This window comes from Aphelocoma coerulescens, chromosome 4, assembly GCF_041296385.1.
Source record: "Aphelocoma coerulescens isolate FSJ_1873_10779 chromosome 4, UR_Acoe_1.0, whole genome shotgun sequence".
NCBI classification, from domain to species: domain Eukaryota; kingdom Metazoa; phylum Chordata; class Aves; order Passeriformes; family Corvidae; genus Aphelocoma; species Aphelocoma coerulescens.
Genome location: NC_091017.1, coordinates 76,384,911 through 76,406,554, shown reverse-complemented (window position 1 = coordinate 76,406,554; position 21,644 = coordinate 76,384,911). Strand labels below are relative to the sequence as shown.

Genomic DNA, 21,644 nt, shown 5'->3' with positions numbered 1-21,644 from the left:
GGAGGGGGTAAAGTTGTATTTCAGTGGCCTTAATGACTGAGCTGTGAATTGCCTCGGGTTGGAAACTGCCCAGGAGGAGGAAATGCCCTCTCTTGATCAAGCTGGCAGTTGGTTTTCTGCCACCAAATCTGGTGGCTCTTGGGCTTGGCTCCAAATGCATCAGCTACAAGCCCTCTTGGAGAAAGCCTATTCATTAGGAGCAGTGAAAAAACCATATCCTGTTCCAGCCACTCCAGTTAATCCATCCCTGGGCTGATCTCACCCATAAATTATGGTGCAGGGAGAAGTGCAGCCTTCTGTTTCCATGTGACAGTTTCATAGAGCACCAAATCAGAGAACACAGAGCAGGCAGAAGTAGAATCATGGAATCACAGACCCATTAATGTTGGAAAAGCCCTCTAAGAGCACAAAGTCCAACCATTCCAAGTGCCACATCCACGTGGCTCTTAAATTCCTCCAGGAACACCTTTGCCAGTGTTTGACAACCTTTTCCATGAAGAAATTCTTCCTAAACATCATCCTAATCAGTGGATAAAGCTGATTCACTAGAATCCTACAATCAATACAGCAAGGGTCGAGTTATCCCATAAGGAATGATGGAAACATCATGGCTGTTGTCCCTCTCATGTTGACTCACATTTGGCAGAACAAAATCAGCTCGTTATAGAGACACAGAATGGAAAACTTTACCCAATAGATAATGTTTGACACCAGAAGGGTCCCATAATGTAAAAGGTGCTATCAGCCCTACCTAGAATACAGCACAGTAATTGCAGCAGGTAAAACTCCTGTTGATCAATCAGAAGATAATTCAGGTTGCTTTCCCAAGGAAATACACTTGTTTTGTTAAATATAATAAAACCATCAGACCCAGCTTAACATAGGTGAATTTAATGTTGTGTGGTGTATTCTGGTATTGGTTCCAAAACTCCTGTTGAGAGATTTTGTAATATTTTGCTCACTGAATCACAGTAGTTTCAAGTTTTTCAAGGTGTATTTTTTCCCTGCTTGTGGTACATCCCTTATAGCAACTGCCTCAAGATGTGTGAGGGCTCTGCCATATAAAAATAGACATTTGGTCTCAAATAGTTTTATTTAGTGGTGTGGTGGATGGACTGGAAGCAGAATAATCCCATACACAAGTCATGGAATGTCTGTGTCCTATTTCAAATCCCTGCATTGCTTTGGCCAGGCAGAGGCAGAGCAGATGTTCCAATTTGGGTGCCCAAATCATTAACTGAGCTCCAGAATGAGGTCTCTATTATAACATCAAAAACTGCACTGAGCCCCTCTGTCCACCTCTGGCTTCACACACAGGTCATGGGTAGGAAACACTTACTTGGGCTCCAAATAATTTGTTTTGGCTGATTATTTCCAAACATAGAGTGTTTCTCTGGTTTTCCTCACCCTGGTGTCTTCTGCACTCGGGCACATGGAGGGAATCACCGCTGTCTTTGGCTGCATAATTTGCTCACAGGCTGGTTATCCTTGTGCCTACTTGTAACTCTCTCCTGTGCCCTCCTTCAGGATGGGAATGTGTTTTCCCTGGAAAGAAACCCAGCTCCCAGGTTGTTTTCCCTCAGAGTTTCTCTAGACAGACACAATCACTGCAGGTGAATCCACTGTTCCCTCACTGCCATCCCAGTGGGCTGCACACCCCCACATGTCCCTGTGCTGTTCCCACTGCACACATCCCTGCTGTCATGCCCTAGGAATGACACTCTGCCAGGCTGCAACACAGCCCTGATGCTATTGCAGACACTCTGAGTGGGAAAAAGAGAAGTAGAAATCACATTTGAGGGCTACTGAAGCAAAAGCAAAATTTTTCAGGGAAAGAAATGGATTTCCCCTCACTTTAATGCTTTAAGGATAGTCTTGAAATGGCTCAGGAATGGTTTGAGGCCAAGTGTTCTCTTCTTGAGAAAGGGAGATGGGCTGGAAGATCCATCCATCCCTCCCTCCCTCCCTCCATCCATCCATCCATCCATCCATCCATCCATCCATCCATCCATCCATCCATCCCTCCATCCATCCATCCATCCATCCATCCATCCATCCATCCATCCATCCATCCATCCCTCCATCCCTCCATCCATCCATCCCTCCCTCCCTCCCTCCATCCCTCCCTCCATCCATCCCTCCATCCATCCATCCATCCATCCATCCATCCATCCATCCATCCATCCATCCATCCATCCATCCATCCCTCCATCCATCCCTCCACCCATCCCTCCATCTATCCCTCCATCCATCCATCCATCCATCCATCCATCCATCCATCCATCCATCCATCCATCCATCCATCCATCCATCCATCCATCCCTCCCTCCATCCATCCATCCATCCATCCCTCCATCCATCCATCCATCCATCCATCCATCCATCCATCCATCCATCCATCCATCCATCCATCCATCCATCCCTCCATCCATCCATCCATCCATCCATCCCTCCATCCATCCATCCATCCATCCATCCATCCATCCATCCATCCATCCATCCCTCCATCCATCCCCTATAATTTCATGAATTTATGGAAATTTGGCATGAGCCCATTTGATGGAAACATCCCGTGGTGCCTCTTGCCTGGATGAAGTTCAGTAAATCCAACCAGAGCTTGGTACCAGCAGCTTTTGAGGCCCCGTGGTTTTGCTGGCATTTTGAATCAGAGTATGGTTCCTGTGAACCAGGACCAAAGGAGGACGTGTAGCAGATGGAATAGTTCATCCCAATTGCTCTTGTTCCAGTTTGATCTGATGCTCTGGGCCATAGATAATTATTCCAAAGCAATTTGCATTCCTTTTTCCATGTCGTTTTTGCCACTTCCACCATAACTCAGAAAATTCCAGGAGATACAAGGAACGGCCCTGACAATCAAAGTAATTAAATGTTCTATCCTTTCTCCTCCTACTTTCAAATCACTTTTATTTATCAAGTCCTCCTGTGCACAACAACAATAAAGAAGTTTGGGTTTTTTTCTGGGATTGTGTCTTGTAGTGGATTTTTAGTATTTTCTGATGTCTAACAAGGGGCTGAGCTCACTCTGAACCTTCCTTCTGTGAGGGAGAGTACTAAAGTTTTCAGTCTTTCACCCATCTGTCCATTTTTATAGGAACTTGGGATATTAGAGCACTTTTAGCAATTTTTCTAATGCAACTGGGGTTGATGATGGGCTGCATTGAGAGCAGTGTGACCAGGGGATGGGGCTTGGAGCCACCTGCTCTAGTGGAAGGTGTCCCTGCCCATGGCAGGGGGCAGAATGAGATGAAATTCAGGTCCCCTCCCAACCCAAACCATTCTGGGATTCTATAATGAAAAAGTTCACCAGGTGGTGAGTTCATCACAGGCACAGAGTGATAACATAAGCTCTTTTTCTATTAGGAAACCATGCTAAATGCTCTTTTATCAGAGTAGAATTAGATTCTCCATTTCTACCAGAACAGATTTCGTCTCACATGAAATGTGCTTTCACAGTGTTTTCCTCATCATTTATTTTACAAGTGGCACTTCCTGAAGTTGAGCACAACTACGGCTCTGCAAAATACTTTGTGAAAGGTCTCCTGCCCTATGTCAAACAGCATCTACAAATACATTTATGTTTTGGCTTGAAGGAGACTTTTCAGAGCCTGGCTGATGTAACAGCTGCCTTTCCTTTGGGGTGCACGTGGAAAAGCCAGGTCACTGTTCTTCTGAATCATACCTGGAAATGAGCAGCAGCTTCCACTGCAAACACAGCAAGTCCCCAGCCCAAGACAAATGTTGCACTGTCACAGCCTGGAGGGTTTTGTCCATACTCAGGGATCTCTTCAGTCATTCCTGGTCTGGGTAACCTGCTGTGTTTGCAGTGGAAAAGTCCCATTTCTCACTATGTGTCTTTCTTTCTCCCAGCAGTCCTGATTTCTGACCAAATCCAAAGAATAACAAACATGGGAGCCCAGACCAGACCATGCTTAAAAAGCACAGTCCACTGAGGTACATAAACCACCATCCTGGGTACCAGCTAGTCCATCCTTGATCCCAAGGGATGGTTGTTTCCTCCTAGATGCTTCTGAGGTGCTGATGGAGAAGGTCTTGACCTCCACTCTGGGTACAGTCCTATCTGAGGACTCACACTGACTTCATGTGCTCCCCAGCTGCAGAGTGATGGGACTCAGGCCTCCTTTCCTCCTCCTATTCTTATTTACTTCCTTTTGTATCAGCTTTGAGAAAGCAGGTGACTATCTGCCTATAGGGGGGTCTGGTCCTGTGACCACCTGGCATCGGTGTCTGCTGCAAGGACAAACCCAGCATCTAACTTTTAATGTGATTTTCCATCAGCACAAGAGCCAGTGAAGCCTCGATGGGGTCACAGAATTGTTAAAGTTGAAAAAACCCTCTGAGGTCATCGAGTGAAAAATCCAGACTAGGATATATTCCACTCTTCTGCCCTGCAGTGCAGACACCATCAGCTCATCATTATGTTGTGCCTGGATGTTTTTGTAGTCATAGAATCATGGTTTGGTTTGGAAGGGACCTTAAAGCCCATCCAGTTCCAACACCAGCCATAGGCAGGGACACCTTCCACTAGCCCAGCTTGCTCCAAGCCCCATCCAGCCTCACCTGGAACACTTCCAGGGATCCAGGGGCAGCCACAGCTTCTGTGCCAGGGACTCATCAACCTCTGAGTAAAGAATTTCTTCCTAAGATCTACTCTAACCCTGCCCTCTATCAATTTAAAACATTGCCCCTTGTCTATCACTTTCTGCCCATATAAGAAGTCATTCTGCCTCCTTTTTATAAGCCTCATTCACTGGAAGGGGCTCTAACAGCTCCCTGGAGCCTTCTCTTCTCCAGGTGAATGCCCCCAGCTCTCCCGGCCTGGCTCCAGAGCAGAGGGGCTCCAGCCCTTGGAGCATCTCCGTGACCTGAGACAACCAAAGGCAGATGAACCCTATGCTACAAATCAGCCTTAAACTTCTGGCCCTACATCTCTGAAAAGTCTCCCTTTAAATTCTCTTGACTGGTGTTTGCTCAGGGAAGAGGAACCCTGCCACAAACCCCAGAACTACCTCCCAGCATCTCCAGACAGCAGCCTGGGAGAGCTCCACTGCTCTCCACACTCGGCAAAGACACGACCTAAACATGAACTACAAACCAGGATTTCATCTTGGGTTGAACAACCTGCTGCTTAAAGATCCTCATTAGCCACAGAAGCTGATAATTGTTAATTGTAAACTCCTGGTGACAGCATCCCGTGCTCAGGGCCTGTGATCACACATCCAAGAGGGAGTTAAATTACTCAGCTGATGAACAGGCTGTGGGTGTATCGGGCAGTTTGAGCTGATTTAAAGAAAAATCACTGTAGATTATTCGAGCATGGAGAAACGGCTGACAGCATTTAGCACATACAGAGCTCGTGTTATTTAAAATTTTGGGTTATTTCAGCTCTTCAGCCCTGATGTGATGAATACTACTCCTGTGTAACTAATGTGGGATCTATTCTGCAGAGAGCTGCAAGGATACGTGCAGACTCAGAGACACCGAGGACGGCGCGAGTACGGAAGTTTCCAAGTGCTGAGGGACTTTTAAGTGGAGCTGAGAGTCTTTTGTCACTTGGAAAATTTACTTTTACTAAAAATTTTAGTCAGACATCAGTGAACAGTGTGACTCAACCACGTCTTCTTGCAAATTCATGTCAAAGAGAGGAAAAAAAAGTCAAAACATTTGGATATTTTCAGAAGAAAACAGATCACTCATTCATGTCACTTGGATGCAATTTGAAGGCTCAATTTGAAATGTCTCCGAATGCTCATTTTTAAAATAAATTCCCATTTACTCGTAAGTTGAAACAATACATTTCTCTTCAATTGAAAGTTATTTTGTTTTTCATGGAAGTTTCATTTTCATTTAAAATGTGTATCAATATCATTTTCAGTTGGTCCCAAATTCTTTCACCTAATTTTTTCTAATGAAATAAATAAAACCCATTCTACTTTACCACTCACAACCTTTTTCAGCAGAGTTGGCCCCAGCATGTTTCAGTTTGTGGATTTACAGTAAAATTTACTGATTTCTGTGAGTTTCAGACCTGTCCCCTGAGCAGTAAAATCCAAGATTAGAAGTTTCTGTTCCCCTCCTTGACAGCACTGAATGATTCTCAGATTTGAATAGGAAATTGCAATTAATAAAAGGGGGGGGAAATCAGAGGCAGAATATTTTGTAGTCATAAAATAAATGAACTTTTGCTGTGTTTATATTATACATATAATACGGCAGGAAGTAAAGATCAAAGCCATGTTTATAAAGGACTTGGCCAGTTGTGTGCTCGGAGGAAGCAAATGGGTTCATGGGAGGTACCTAAAGAATGAAGTTTGGATTTTTAGCTGGTGGAAATCAGTGTTCCTCCTTTGACTTCTCTGATTTACATCAGCAGAGAAGCTGGCTCAAGGGTTTCAAGGCAGAAGAGATACGGTAAAACAAAATAATTTTTTTTTTTCTACTGAAAAGTATTTGCCTGAGGTTCCTTCTCTATTTTGAAGTACTGGGAGTAACTCAGAGGAACATGCATTAGCTGGAAGGTTGTCAGGTGGTTGGAACCGGATGATCTTTAAGGCCCCTTCCATCCCAAACCATTCTATGATTTTGTGATTTTAAGGTGTAAAGGTGCAAATGAGGTTTGGAGCTGGTTCCTGCCCTGGCTGGCCAAGGACGGGAGTTTCAGAACGGGGCTGCCCAGAGAGCTCAGCCTTCAAGTACTGGCATCTCCCCGAGCCCCACAATTCCCAAACTGTTTATTTGCGGGTTACATCACCTCCCCCTCACCCCTAAAACACCTGATCACTGAAAGGGAAACTGAGGCATGGTCAAATGGGATAATTCATCTCAGGTCCTTCAGGGAGAGGAGCTGAGTGCAGCCTTACTTCTCCCTGCCTGAGTTATACCATCAACTGCAATGCTCCCACAGGGTGAAAATTCCTCACAGCAGTGATTTCAGCCCCGTGGAGAGCTGAGCCAACCCCCCCAAATACCACCCTCACCTACAGGGAGATGCTGGAGCAAGGAGGCATCAGACAGCAGCACGGTGAGAGCAGACACACACAGCCCTGATTCACCACTCCAGGGACACCTCAGCTCCGGAGGCACCATCGATCCCAGTGAATTATCCCACTGGAGGGTGGCTGACAGCCCTGGGCTCCAGCTGTCCCGGGGGACACAGCCCAGGGAAACAGCCCCAGTGCTGGAGGCAGCTCAAAACCTCAGCAGGTCAAAATCTGCCCTGTAGTCACGATGCTGTTCCCACTGACTTGAGAGGCAGCCCCGAGCAAGAGGGTTTGAAAAACCCTGAGAAAAAGTGCAGCCCCAGCTGTAATGAATGTTCCCCTGGCCGCAGGGTTGGTGGGACACAAGTCCCCCGTGGGCTGTGGGACACGTGGGTCCCAGCTGGCAGATGCAGCGACAGACCTCTCTGCTTTGCTGAGCTCTGTGCAGAGCTGCTGCTGATACTCAGCAGTTATTTTAATCTCTTTCTTCCCCGCTCCAGGTTTAGCTACAGCATTCCAGAGGGTTAATCAGGTCCCCTGAGCTGGGTGCCTGCTGTCAGGATTAGGAGCACCGGCTTCCCTGCACATCCTGGGCCGCTGGTGCTGGAAGGGGACGTTGCTTTGGACATCACACGTCCCTGGTGGGCTCTGTGCCTGCTCAGCCTCCCCTGCACGCAGCAGGGAGCATCCTTTTCACAAGCAACTTGCCAAAACTTCAGGGCACAACTCGTGAGACAACCCTAAATGAGCACACGGTCACTACAGCAGGGCCACAACTCCTGGGGGAGGGGGATTAGTCCTGGAAAATCACATGGAATCTTTACCCATCACCCTTATGGACAACACCTGGTCCTGCTCCAGGTCCCTGCACGACAACAGCATCCCAGGAAGTCAAGATTTGTGTTTCAGGCTCTGACACACTCCTTGGAGGGATAAAACCTCACTCATCTCCAATAAAGGTGGGAGCCCTGGACCCACAGAGGCATATCCAGAGGCAGTTCCCAAACTGGGAGAAAGAGAAGACAGCAAAACTCTTTGGAGACCACTGTGCCATAAAACCAGCCTGTTTGAAACAGAGCTGCTTCCTCCTTAGCCTGAACTTCGTTAGTTAAAATGCTGAATGCAGAATGAATTAATTAAAGCAATTATTATGCTGCTATTTTATTCATTTGCTATCTACTTTGATTGATTATATGACTTTGGTTAATAAATATTGAATAAGTGTTAATTAATTAAATTAATTCATCGCTGGTTTATTCACCTATCAGTCACCTATCCCTCATTTCCATGCATGAGTTGTGTCCTGAAAAGTTTGTCCCAAGGAGCAGGTGCCCAGGGGTTCAGCCCCGGGCAGCAGGGCTGGGATGGGGTCACTTACCAAAAGGCAGGATGAAGAAGAAGGGGAACCAGCAGAGGATGAAAACACCCACGACGATGGCGAGAGTCTTGGCTGCTTTTTTCTCCCGGGAGAACTTGAGGAGCCGCACGGAGAGGGAGCTCCTGAAGTTGTGCCCCTTGCTCCGGGTGCTGGAGAGCGGCTCCTCCAGCACGCTGCGGCAGTGGATGCGCAGCACCACCTCCATGGACTTGTTCCTCTCCTTCTTGACCCCTGCCTCCAGGCTTCGGGTGGTCCGCCTGGCCACCACGTAAATCCTGAAGTACATCACCAGGATGACCATAAGGGGCAGGTAGAAGGAGAAGAGGGAAGAGAACAGGGCATAGCCCGGCTCCTCCGTGATGCTGCAGATGCTCTCATCTGGCGGCGGCGGCTCCTTCCAGCCCAGCAGTGGCCCGATGGAGATGACCATGGAGGAGAGCCAGACAACCACGAGGATGACCCCTGCCTTCCTCTCTGTCATGATGGTGGGGTACTTGAGGGAGTACTTGACGCCGATGTACCTGTCCACGGAGATGATGCACAGGCTCATGATGGAGGCAGAGCAGCACAGCACGTCCACAGCTGCCCAGATGTTGCAGAAGATGCGCCCGAACACCCAGAAGCCCAACACCTCCAGGGTGGCCGAGAAGGGCAGCACCGTGGTGCTGAGCAGCAGGTCGGCGATGGCCAGGTTGACGATGAAGTAGTTGGTGACCGTCTGCAGGTGCCGGTTGCAAGCCACCGAGAGGATGACCAGGATGTTCCCCACGATGGCTGAGAGGATGAAGACGGCCAGGAAGACCCCGACGCCCACCGCCTGTACATCCAAGGCGAAAGTCAGCGTGGTGCCGTTGCCCTCGGGGGTCTCCTCCCCTTGCAGCCCCCAGGACCGGTTGGCAGCGCTCTGGCTGCCTTGTCCCGTCCGGTTCCCACTCAAGCTGCCATTGCTCAGCTCGGGGAAAGTCATTGTAGAAAAAGTCCGGGCTCCATGGAGGGCGAGGAGAAAGCGGTGCCGAGGCGCAGCTCCCCCGGCATGATCCCCGCCTGGCAGCCCCCGCCAAGACGCGCTCCGCACCCCGCTCCCCCGGCCGGGGTGGAGGGATGGAGAGAGGGAGGGATGGATGGAGGGAAAGAGAGATGGAGAGAGGGAGGCAGGGCAGGACGCGCTGCCCGTCGCCCCCCGCCCGCTTCACGCCGTCCGTCCGCGCTGCCCCCCGTCCCCGCTGTCCCCGCTGTCCCCGCCGCTCAGCCCCGCCGCCGGCCCGCCCGGGGGGGCAGCGCGGTCCGAGCCCCCCCGCCGCCCTCGCATGCTCCGGGGGCTGCGCTGGGCACGGCCGGCAGCGCCCGGCGGCTCCGCAGCTTCGCGCTCGGACCGGGAGCGGCGGGAGGGGCCGGACGGGCCGGGGGCGGGCGGGAGCCCCGCACGTCAGGTGCCGCCGGGGGAGGAGGAGGAGGCGGCGGCAGCGCTGCTTTGCAGGACGAGGCGAGCCCGGGGCAGACTGAAACCGGCAGCAGAGCAGGCGGGGAGAAGAGAGATGATGGAGGGGGTCCAGGCGGGATGATGGAGGGGGTCCAGGCACGCCTTGGGGGAGGCAGCCCCCGGGAGGGTCTCGCAGCAGTGGCGTGCGGCCCCAGGAGCGGTCAGGCAGTAGTGGGGTGCAGCCCCAGGAGGATCACTCAGCAGTGGGGTGCAGCCCCTGGGCGGGTTACGCGGAGGTGGGGTGCAGCCCCAGGAGAGGTCTCGCAGCAATAGGGTGCAGCCCCCAGGAGGATCACTCAGCAATAGGGTGCAGCCCCTTGCAGAGGGGGTCTCGCAGCACAGGGGTGCAGTCCCCAGGAGCATCACTCAGCAATGGGGTGCAGCCCCTTGCGGAGGGGGTCTCGCAGCAATAGTGTGCAGCCCCCAGGAGGATCACTCAGCGATAGGGTGCAGCCCCCGGGGGGATCAGGCAGCACTGGGGTGCAGCCCCCGGGGGGATCACTCAGCACTGGGGTGCAGCCCCCAGGAGGATCACTCAGCAGTGGGGTGCAGCCCCCGGGGGGATCAGGCAGCACTGGGCGCAGCCCCTTGCGGGGGATCACTCAGCAATAGGGTGCAGCCCCTTGCAGAGGGGATCACTCAGCAGTGGGGTGCAGCCCCTTGCAGAGGGGTCTCGCAGCACTGGGGTGCAGCCCCTTGCAGAGGGGATCCCTCAGCAATAGGGTGCAGCCCCTTGCAGAGGGGATCACTCAGCAGTGGGGTGCAGCCCCCAGGAGGATCACTCATCAGTGGGGTGCAGCCCCTTGCAGAGGGGATCACTCATCAGTGGGGTGCAGCCCCTTGCAGAGGGGATCACTCAGCAGTGGGGTGCAGCCCCTTGCAGAGGGGTCTCGCAGCACTGGGGTGCAGCCCCTTGCAGAGGGGATCACTCAGCAGTGGGGTGCAGCCCCTTGCAGAGGGGTCTCGCAGCAGTGGGGTGCAGCCCCTTGCAGAGGGGATCACTCAGCAGTGGGGTGCAGCCCCTTGCAGAGGGGTCTCGCAGCAGTGGGGTGCAGCCCCTTGCAGAGGGGGTCTCGCAGCACTGGGGTGCAGCCCCGGGGGGCAGCGCTCCCGCCCGTCACCGCCGGAGGGCAGCAGAGCGCAGGGTTTGCCCGGCGGGGCCGTGTCCCAGCCCCGGCGGGCTCCGGGAGCTGCGGGGTCAGGGCGGGATCCCACCGCAGACCCCCCGTGCCGCGACCCCCGGTACAGGGGGTCCCCAGCAGGACAATGCCCTGCCCGTCTGACATGTGCCCCCCCCAGCCTTGACATCCCACCGGGAGGATGCCCTGCCAGGCTGGCAGGTTTCCTTTTTTGTCCCACGTCCAGGGCTTCCATCAAGCATCCTTCCCATGCCAAACCCTGGTTCTCCCATCCTCACCCCCCAGCCCAGGCATCCTGCTCGGGGTGCAGGCATCCCCTCATGAGCTCCTTCCCGAAGCAGAAGGGACAGTCAGGATCTTGTGTTCAGGGACAGCTCCAGGCCCGTGACTGAACGCTGCAACGAGGCTTGGATGCAGCAGCTTGTGACTATAACATATAGGCACATATTTCTGGCTAATTTAAACAGGGCTGTGTTTTTTTCCCACTGATAAAAGCAGATCCTGTTTACACTGCTTTCCTCCCAGTGACCTGCCTCCATACATTGTGATGGGGACTGACCCCAGTAGTGAACAGAGACTCTCCCTCAGCTTCTTTCTACTGTACACAGGAAATATTTCCTTGGAGTGTGTTTATCCATGATTTTTCAACTTGTCTTCCGTAAAAAAAAAATTATTTTAAAGGGCAGTCCAAGTGGACAGTGGGGTGATTTAACTGTGCTGTCAGAGAATGGGAGATCTGTAGATTCACTGGGTATGAGAGTGGACAAAAAATATTATAGCTTATTAATTCCTTTATTTCCCTTGATGATCATTGCAGGAAATGACACATTTTTGATTTTACTTATTTCTTTCATGCACTTTTTTCTTCCTTAAGATTTGACCCAACTTCCTTGAGCTGGGTTTTTGGCCCTGCTGAGAACAAGAAAACTGGAAAATACAAGAAAATAGGAACAAATACTGCACGAGGAAAATGTTCATAAAGATGGTTTTGCTTAAAATAACCCATCCAACAAACCCTTAACAGCTTTTTAAATGTGAATTTAAAAACAAAAAGAAAGCCCTAACACCCAACACTTGAGGTAAAATCATTCATTTTCCTTATGTTTTGATGAAAACACCTTAGCCACCAAAATGAAGGATAATTTCTTACTGGGATGCTAAACCCAGCATGGGAAGATCTCATGCCATGGAATTTTGTAGCCCTCTCCTTGCAGCAACACAGATTGCTGTGGAGATAAATATATCTCATCTAATCTATCCAGTGACACCCAGAGATAAAGAAAACATGTGCCTCTCGCCAAAGTGACGGCTGGGCTGAAGCTTCTCATGTTCAGCGGGATCTTAACCACGTAGGAATAAAAGGGACGTTCATCAGGATGAAGATTTTGAATCTGCCCTGGTCCTGCCCTCCCTGGGTGAGCTCTCCTCCTCTCCTGATATCTCCAAAGACAACTTGTCCCTGTTGCTGAGAGGACTGAGCTGCTACGGACTGCGGGGTTTGAATGGGATGCAAGGATGGGATGGGAGAGCTGAAGGGCCAATTTTTGTGGGGGGTAAGAACCTTGGGGCTGCCACGTCTGCCCCAACCACACAGAAAACCCTTGAGGTGGCACTGATGGTTTTCCCTCCCCACCAGGGCAGGGAGAGATCTCGTCCTGTGCTGTCACTGCAGCTCAACTAAAGAACATCAGCAGCCCACTGCCATCCCATCACCTCCTTGTTTTTCATCTGTCACCTCGTTTCTCTCCAAATCAGGGCCATTATGGTTAATTTAAACTAACGAGGAACAGGTTTATACTGATGCACTTAAACCCAAAATTGCTGGGGTAGCTCTGTGTGGAGGAACTTGAAGCAAATGCACACAGAGATCTGTGAGTGCCTGGAATTGTGCCTGTCAGGAGGTACAGCTCTTCCCTCTTGATGCCTTACATCCCTTTCCTCCCTCCTTTTTACTCTTTTGGGGCAGAGGTTACCCTGGGGTTGAGGTAGTGCCATTTGGTGATGCGAACAGGGCTCTTTAGACAGATAAAAAGACACACACACTCCTGGTGAACAGTGTTTGTCACACTGTAATTACATGTTCTGCCTGAGTCGTGGAAAGGAAAGGCAATTTTTTGGTTCAAAACGTCAGAGCTAAAAAGATTTTCGTCAACATTTGCACAAACTCCAGGGTTTGTAACAAGGAGAGTGGTGCCCTGGGTAGAGGGTGTCCCTGCCCATGGCAGGGGGTTGGAACTCAATGATTTTTAAGGTCGTTTCCAACCCAAACCATTCCATGATTCTGCAATTCTACCCTTGCTCTGCAAAGGAAGATTATCCATGGTGCATCTGCCTGCAGCCTCTCCTGGATCCAGAGCTGGGACAAATGGATCCTGCTCAGAGCCAGTGCAGAAGAGTGGCAAATTCATCATATTTAAGTGTTTGTAAAGGTGGGTTTGCCTTGCCTTGGGCAGGACATCCAAAAATCCCCTGGGAAGCCAGGATCAGTCTTCACTGCTTGTCCCTCGGAGGTCATGTCCAGCTCTGCTGGCTCCTGTGCTGATCCCAGGCCTTCAAGCATATTAAAAGTGGGTTGAAAGTGATTGCAAGGGATGGTTCAAACCTGTTCTGCTGCGCCTTTTGTTTCCAAACATGAAGGCTCTGGAGAAACTGGGTATTAGGACAGTAACTGGGAGAGGTACTGGGCAAAACCTGGACTGGGCAATTGCTGCAGAGCATTAGAACTGTGGGGAATTTTGATTTTAATTATGAATGAGGGGTGGAGTGTAAATTGCCCACCTTTGTTGGTGTTGTGTTGTTATTCTTTTTCAACCTAAGTGATTCAATGATGTTATTTTGACTTTGTTGTGGTGAATTCTTTTTGTTGATGTAAGTGAAGTTTTTGTGATGAATGCATGTTTTGTTGGTACTTTTGTATTCTTGCAGTTTTATTTAAGTCTAGGAAAAACCAGGATACTCTTTGAGTGTTTATGGTTTACTTAATGAGGTGGGAAGGAGAAGGAAATAGCTTTTGTTAACTGAATTATAAAGGTGGGGGAAAAGAAACTTTGAGCATCCTCTTATGATATCTACCTAAAACTGCTCAAACATGAATTTCAATTCCGTTTCCCTTTGCCTTCCTGCTCCCACAAACCATCCCAGCCACTATCACACCAACGCCATTGCTACATTTATTATTTTTTCCCGGTTTTCTCCTTTTCATCTGAATGTGGCTGCTCTGGGTATGGTTTGGTTTTTAACTGTTTGCTCTCCTGCTGCAGTGCTGTGATCCCAAAGTACACATGGGAAGGACAATGGAGATCTGGTCCAAGCCCCTTTCTGAAGAAGGATTTGTCTGTTCCAAAACCTCCCTTCATGGTGGCTTTCTCCTCCTTCAGTGGACTCTCTGTCCTCTTGGTTGGAAGGTTTCTGGTCTAGTCTAAACCTTCTTTGCTTCTTGCCACCTGATGCAGAGAGCAATTTATTACCTTCCTCTCACACGTTTTTAATTTAATTTTGGAGCAACTGAATAGAAAAAAGATGGAAAAAGAATTAAAGAATGTTTTGAGTTGGAAGGGACATCAAAGACCATTTTTTCCCAACCCCTTGCCATGGGCAGGGACACCTTCCACTAGCCCAGGCTGCTCCAAGCCCCATCCAACCTGGCCTCAGACACTTCCAGGGATCCAGGGGCAGCCACAGCTTCTCTGGGCACCCTGTGCCAGGGCCTGCCCACCCTCACAGGGATGAATTTCTTCCTGATATCCCATCTAACTCTGTCCTCTGTCAGTGTGAAGCCATTCCCTTTGTCCTGTCACTCCAGGCCCTTGTCCAAAGTCCCTCTCCACCTTTCTTGGAGCCCCTTGAGGTACTGGAAGGGGCTCTAAGCCTCTCCAGACTGAATAAAACCAAATCTCTCAGGCTGTTTCCATAACTGGGGTAGTCCAGTCCTTGGAGAACCTCCATGGCCTCCTTTGGACCCTCTCCAACAAGTCCATGTCTTTCCTGTGCAGAGGAACCCAGAGCTGGACACAGCAGTGCAGGTGGAGTCTCAATGCCCTCCTTTGGGAAAAGAATTACCAAACTCACTAACTCCTTTCTGACCATGCTCTTCATGCAGGGAAGGTGTGTTGGCAGGTCCTGGCTCTGATTTACAGCGAACTCTCTGAGAACCAGAAATTATTTTGGCTTCCTGGATGCAAGAGCTGACACGGCAAGTGGAGGAGTGAGGCTGAGGCAAATTGGAGCCCCTCCAAACTCCAGACAAAAAGGGGGATAAAACGAAGCAGCAAAGCACCTTCCAGGGCATAAAGTGAGGTGGTAAAGCATCTTCCAGGCCATCAGCCATCAGTGCCTATGGACACACAAGGAATGTGGGCATTTAGGAGGTGCAGGTCTCCACCCCATGTCTCAGTCCCAGTGGGAAGGAGCCAAGGAGAGAGGCTGGATTTTTTGTGTGGAAGGGGAAGAGCTCTGAGTGCCCTGCTGCTATCTGAGAGGCTGAGGCAGGTGGGATGGGTAGATAGAACAAGCAGATAAGTGTTGTTTATAGGGCTGGTGGGACATGTTTGTTATTTCAGTGGGAATGTTGATATATTCAAAATGAAGCATTCCTCAGGGATGTTCTTTTTCTTGCCTTTTGCTCTGGTAAAAGCCATATAATAAAACACTCCAATATCAAGCAGAACATTTTAGATCCGCATTTCAAAACACTTTTTTTTTTCAGGAAGGAATGAGCAAAACATAAGGCCAATTACTTCAGAATTACTGAAAGAAGTAGTAATTAGCAGAACAATTTCTAATGATGATGTAAAAAGAGCAGTCACTGATGTATAGAATGAAATAAATAAAAGATAAATCACAGCAGAACCAAATATATAAATAAAAATGCTACAAAAAGGTCAAAATTGCAACAAAGAATTTCTCTGTTATCACAGAAAAATATTTCTGTTGGCAGTTTTGTTTCTTTGCGAAGTTTCGCTTCACAGAAATGTCAGTGTTTATTTGCCATTACTGTATGTTTCCTACCAGTTAGAAATCCAGACCATCAGCTGCCTCAGATGGCAGATATAGAATGAGCCCTGAACCAAAGTCCCTCTGATTTGTCATGGTCTGCCTCTCATGGTTGATTCTTTGGCTCGTAAATAAAAGCCTGAGAAGCGGTTTTGGAAGAGGACACCAAATTAGGCCTTCACGGAATCATGGAACACGCTGAGCTGGAAGGGACCCCCCAGGATCATCCAGTCCAGCTCCTGGCCCTGCACAAACACCCCAACGATCCCACCCTGTGCCTGGGAACGCTGTCCAAACACTCCTGGAGCTCTGGCAGCCTCGGGGCCGTGCCCATTCCTGGGGAGCCTGTTCAGTGCCCAGCACCCTCTGGGGGAAGAACCTTTCCCTGATATCCAAGCTAGACCTCCCCTGGGACAGCTCCAGCCATTCCCTTGGGTCCTGTCACTGTCCCAGAGAGCAGAGATCAGTGCTTGACCCTCCATTTTCCCTCAGGAGGAGGTTAAGACCCTGATGAGATCTGACCTCAGTCTCCTCCAGCTGAACAAGCCAAGGGACCTCAGCCACTCTTTGTATGGCCCCTCCAGACCCTTCACCATCTTCATGGCTCTCCTTTGGACTTTCTCTAATAGCTTTATATCCTTCTTGCATGACCCACAAAGAAGTTGTCATGACATCGTTCCATCCTGTCAATCACAAGATAACCAGAAAACTCGAAAAACTCCTTGTCCCAACAGCTGATCTTTCAATGGACAGGGAGATAGGGAGAGAAATGGAGATGCTGGGAGGAGAAGAGGATTTGCAAAGAGGAGCCTGAGTGTTCGGCTTGAGGGCTCGCCTTTAGCAATCAGGAGCAGGGAACAATTGCAGCCCAGGAGGGTGACCCTGGGTGGCAGAGGTGGGGCAAAAAGATCAGTTGGCCACGTGTTTGTCTAGGCCAGGAGGGTGCTTTAGAAGCAAGGTAATGACCTCGACTCTGATAAAGCCCACCAGACTCATGCCTTTTTGTAATTCGCTTTTTATGATGCATAAAGATAAATAAATAGGTACTATTTCTATAAGTTTGAGTTACATAGTAATTGTTAACAGGAGCTTGTTTGCTTTCTTACGGGAACACAGGGACCTTGCAGGCTTCCACACTTCAGTTTCACACAAGTAAGTACAAGCAAATACTAAAGCATGGCACAAAAATGAATAGCACAGGCTCAGACTAAAATTAGACTCTGCAAACTTGGTGGTGTTCCTCAACTTTGCCTTCAATAAGAATTAACCAGAGTTACTTTAGGAGCTACCTTGTGACTGACTAAAAAGATCTGGGTTCAATGTGTGAGAGGCTTTGGGTTTTTTTTAATAAGCCACTTAAAATAATAAAGGATGACAAATAAATGCCAGACTCACTTATTTCTGTGGCATTAAGGATGTTCACCCCCTGACTGGGCTCCTCACCTCATGTCCGCCGTGGGATAGGAGTCAATAAAACGTGTGCTTGAAGCTGATGACCTGTGGGCAGGGACACGTGGTGGAGGTGCAGGCACGACATGAGGGTGGCTCTCTGTGAAAACTTCACCTGGAAGACAATTTCTCTTCACTGATGTCTTCAGTCACCCGTTTTGTGTACTGGTTTCTCTGTCTTCTTTTCAAAGCAAAGGTAGGACTGAGCTCAGCCATCTCTCTGCATCAGAATCTTCAGGACCTCTTTGACTCTACAGAATGGGCAATTAGGGGCTGAGAGAGTTACATCTCTTCTGTAATGCCTGGCTTTTTTTGTTCAGAGCAAATGTAATCCATCGCAAAGTGGAATCCTATGGCAGCACAGACAGCAGGAGGAGAACATCTCCTTATCCCCATTCCAGCACCTTGTTGATCAGCTCAGCCTCCCCTGACATTCCCATGAAAGCCAGAAATGCATTTTTGGGTCTTTTTATTTGAACCCTCGTGTTCTGCAAATCTCCCTATTAATCCAACAAGAAATGTCCCCTCGAGTGATGTTAATGTTGCTTAGTCTGGGAATTTTATTTCCAATGAAGAGATTGCACCTGAGTAAATATCCAGATTTGAGATGTATTTGAATAATGTCTCTAGCTGCTGGTCTGAATATTGAATCTGCTGCAACCCACAGAGCTAAAAGGGTAATGAATTTAGCAGCAGGAGTAGCAATGGCCATGTGAAGGCATTAGCCAGATGTTTGGTTTTAGCAGGGCACAATATGGGATTGCCTTGTTCTCTTCCCCCTGGCTCTTGAGTGACTGCAAAGGCTGCATTTCTGATTCAGAAGTCAGAAGGGAACAATAGATTTGTCCTGGCCAGTAAAAACAAAACCACATTACTGAGAGCTCTCCAGTCTGGAGGTGAACGGGTCAAAGAAGGCCCATTAAGAGACGTTAAGGAATGACCTTATTGCAATGGCTCTTGTATTTGAATGGCAGCATCAGTTTCTTATGAGCTGTTCCCAAGTGATCCTGGGCTGCTCTGTCATTGCAGCCAGTGAACTTGGCCTTCTAGGGCAGGACTTTCTGCTGGCAAGAGAAGAATGGGCAGTGGATAGAGAAAAACATGCCTGGGGCTCCAGAACTTGGAAGAGCAGCTGCTTTGGGAGCCAGGGGCCATATGCAGATGTATTTTCCAGGTGAGTGCCCATGCAAGGATGCAGCAAGGATGCCCTTGCAAAGCTTAAATGAGATGCCTTGAGTCAGACTTCCCACTGGAAGGATGGCTCTTCAGGTGGGAAATGTTACGGAGCTGCAGCTTCCAAATTTCTTCACTGGTGGTTTTGCATTTTGGTACAAGTCATGTTTCTGCAAATGAACTTTGATGGGGTTTGGGAATTTTCCATGTGGTTCCCAAATCCCATGGAAGTTCAGTAGCCTTACCAATGGCTGCTGAGAAGGGGAGATGTCACCTCCTTCTCCTCTCTGCTGCTCCAAGGGACTTTGGGCAGCCCTGTTGGGTGAACTTTTAAACACAAAGCTGAAACTTTTCAAGCAACTGCCCAGTGGTTGTAGCATGCACCTTTTTTGTGACCTGCCAGGGAGGAGGGTGGCAGATCCAAACCCCAAAAGTGGAATCAGATCTCCCACTGGTGAGGAGGTTGCCTCATTTTCTGAGTATGCCTTTCAAATTATACATTCCACATGGAATGAAGGGATTGGAAAGAAATTTCAGAAATATTTTGCATAATTATCCCACAGTTAAAGACAAAGAAACAAATGTATTAACCAAGATCCTTCAGGGAACGGAGCCAAATTTTCTGTCTCTACATTTAGATTTCCTGGGTCACCATGGTCCCTGGTGAATCAGGCTCAGTTGCCCCTCAAGGCTGCAAGTTGTGAAGTCTGAGAGAGTTTAATTTTGGTCTGAGGATATTTTGACAACACCAACGTGCAAAGAGCCATCATTTAACAGAAACCATCTTTGCCTAGGGGTATACCACGTATGTCCTTTCTTTTTCCTTTTCAAGCATTTTCTTGGAAGTCATAAAGTCATAGAATCATGGTTTGGGTTGGAAGGGACCTTAAAAATCGTCTCAGGGCATTTGGTAGGGTCATGATTTCTTCTGGTGGGTAATCCATGGGGTCAGTCTGTGCTAGTACTTTCCAAGAGAAATCCAGGTTTGACATATAAATCAGGAGCAAACTCCCAGAAGGACCTATCCAAATGAATCTTTCTGATCTTGGTGATCAGGAATCTTGAGATCTAATGAGTCAATCAGACAAAAGATGTGACTCCCAAAGACTCATGGAAAATGCTTTGGAGAAGACAATGAATAATCTACTTGCGTCAGATACATAAAGAGCTGAATCAGGCCAAAGAATCAGTCATCATTAAAACTATCATCATTATTTTTAGTAGGGACTGGAATAAAAATATATAGAGAGGAAAAGAATAAAAATACATTTCTGGAAAAGTGTGTGTTATCAGCAGCTTGACAGCCAGTGGGAGAAAATGGTGCAGATTAGAGGCAGAAATCTGGGAAGTGAGGCAGAGAGAAATTAGTGACAATATGTCGAAAAGCAGTAGGAACCCAACACATTTTTTTCCAGCTTCTGGGTTGGAGCAGCAGCTGATTGCAGGCCACGATGCAGGAGCGAACAGCAGTAATCTGATACAGATGTTCCAGCAGTGAGTGAATCCTTGGTTTTGACAGCAGTTCTCTGGAATTCAGGAAATTACTGTGGTCAGATGCTAATGCCTTCTCCTGCTTTGCTTTGCTTCCAGGATGAGGGAAAATAAAACATGAAAAATGAACACAGAAGTTATGGGCAGCTGAGAGGCCGGCCATGGAGTTTGTTTTTCCCTCCCGAAGTTTGAAGCTGTGTTTGCTGGAGAAAGTGTGAGGAGCAAATGTTTGCCTTAGGTTGTATTTGTTTATGGGGAATATCACAGCCAATTCCTAGAACCAGCACAGACCACAACTCAGGTCCTCACCATCCAGGAATGCTTCCTCATTCCAAATAATTCCATGTATTTGGGTTACCTTAGCAGAGTGCTGAGGGGTCAGGAAAGAGGGTGAACGTGAAGAAAATTAGCATGAATGTTGATAGCTTGTTGAATCCTAGGAAAATATTTTGTTTAGGAGAGTTCTTAGCACCCAGTTGTGTATTTTCAGCACAACAATATATGAAAATCTTTCTTAAACAGTGGCCCACCTCTGTTCACTTCTTATTTTATGGAGCAGTTGGGTGCAGTACTGTACTAGTGAGAAATTCTGGATTTTCCTGCTCAGTGGATACATCTTGACAGTGATGGCTGTGGCACAGCTGCCAAATCATGATTATCTGAGGTTGGGGTATTCTTTTGGCTGCAGATTAGCTGTAAAAGCAAAATTCAGCCAAAATTGCCAAGAAATGCATTAAAGGACAGAAAAAGGGCAGGTGAGCTGACCAAAGACAGAGACAAGTAACAGGGGAAGTTGTGGGTGATCCATCCTTGGAAGTGCTCCGGGCCAGGTTGGGCTTTGGAGCAAACTGGTCTAGTGGAAGGTTCCCCTGCCCACAGCATGAGATGCCCATGTGGAATGAGATGCTCTTTAAGGATCCTTCCAAACCAAACTGTTCTATGATTCTATGATTTGATGATTCTATGATATCAACTCTGCCTCCAGCTGCAGGAGAAGAATGTACCTGTACACTCTGGTGAGAGTACAGGTGGTGAGTACTCAGCAGAGAATACAGGTGTGTGGCCACCTGCCTGCTCTGCTCTTAGGCTCTTTCCTAGGCTGTTGCTACTGCCAGAGAAAATTCTCTAGACTTTTTTCTCATCCCAGCAAGGCCACTCTTCCTGTTCATACTGGGGGAAGAGGAGGAGTGAGGCCATTGCATGAGATGATTCACTAATCTCTTCCCCACAGAATTTCCTGTGAAAATGGAATAATGAAATTGTGGGAGGAAAACCAGAGATACAACAGCTTGCTACAGGCCAAGCAGCAGGACTCTGCTAATATGTAGAGGAGATTTAGGGTCTCCTGAGTTTCCACCAGGCTTCAGAGAATCCTAAGGGTTAGAAAAAATTCCCATAATTGAGTCCAACCTTTGACCAAACTCCACCTTGCCAACAAGACAAGAGCACTGGGTGCTGCTGCTCATTTCTTGAACACTTCCAGGGATGCTGAAAGCAGCCACCACCTCCCTGGGCAGCCTGTT

The 21,644-nt window shown here is 48.7% G+C and overlaps 1 protein-coding gene and 1 long non-coding RNA gene across 2 annotated transcripts in view; one reads left to right on the top strand and one right to left on the bottom strand.

Annotated features, from left to right (window-relative positions):
• ADRA1D (adrenoceptor alpha 1D) overlaps positions 1–9,466 on the bottom strand; it is a 42,327-nt gene extending 32,861 nt beyond the window's left edge. Inside the window, exon 1 of the mRNA XM_069014755.1 lies at positions 8,398–9,466. Coding sequence (XP_068870856.1) covers positions 8,398–9,364 — 967 coding nt within the window. The 5' untranslated portion in view covers positions 9,365–9,466. The remainder of the gene's footprint in view (positions 1–8,397) is intronic.
• On the top strand, positions 5,321–8,156 carry LOC138110078 (uncharacterized). Its single transcript, XR_011150788.1, has 3 exons — positions 5,321–6,450; positions 6,944–7,060; positions 7,520–8,156. It is a non-coding gene; the product is annotated as an uncharacterized lncRNA (long non-coding RNA).
• Positions 9,467–21,644: the final 12,178 nt, after the last annotated feature.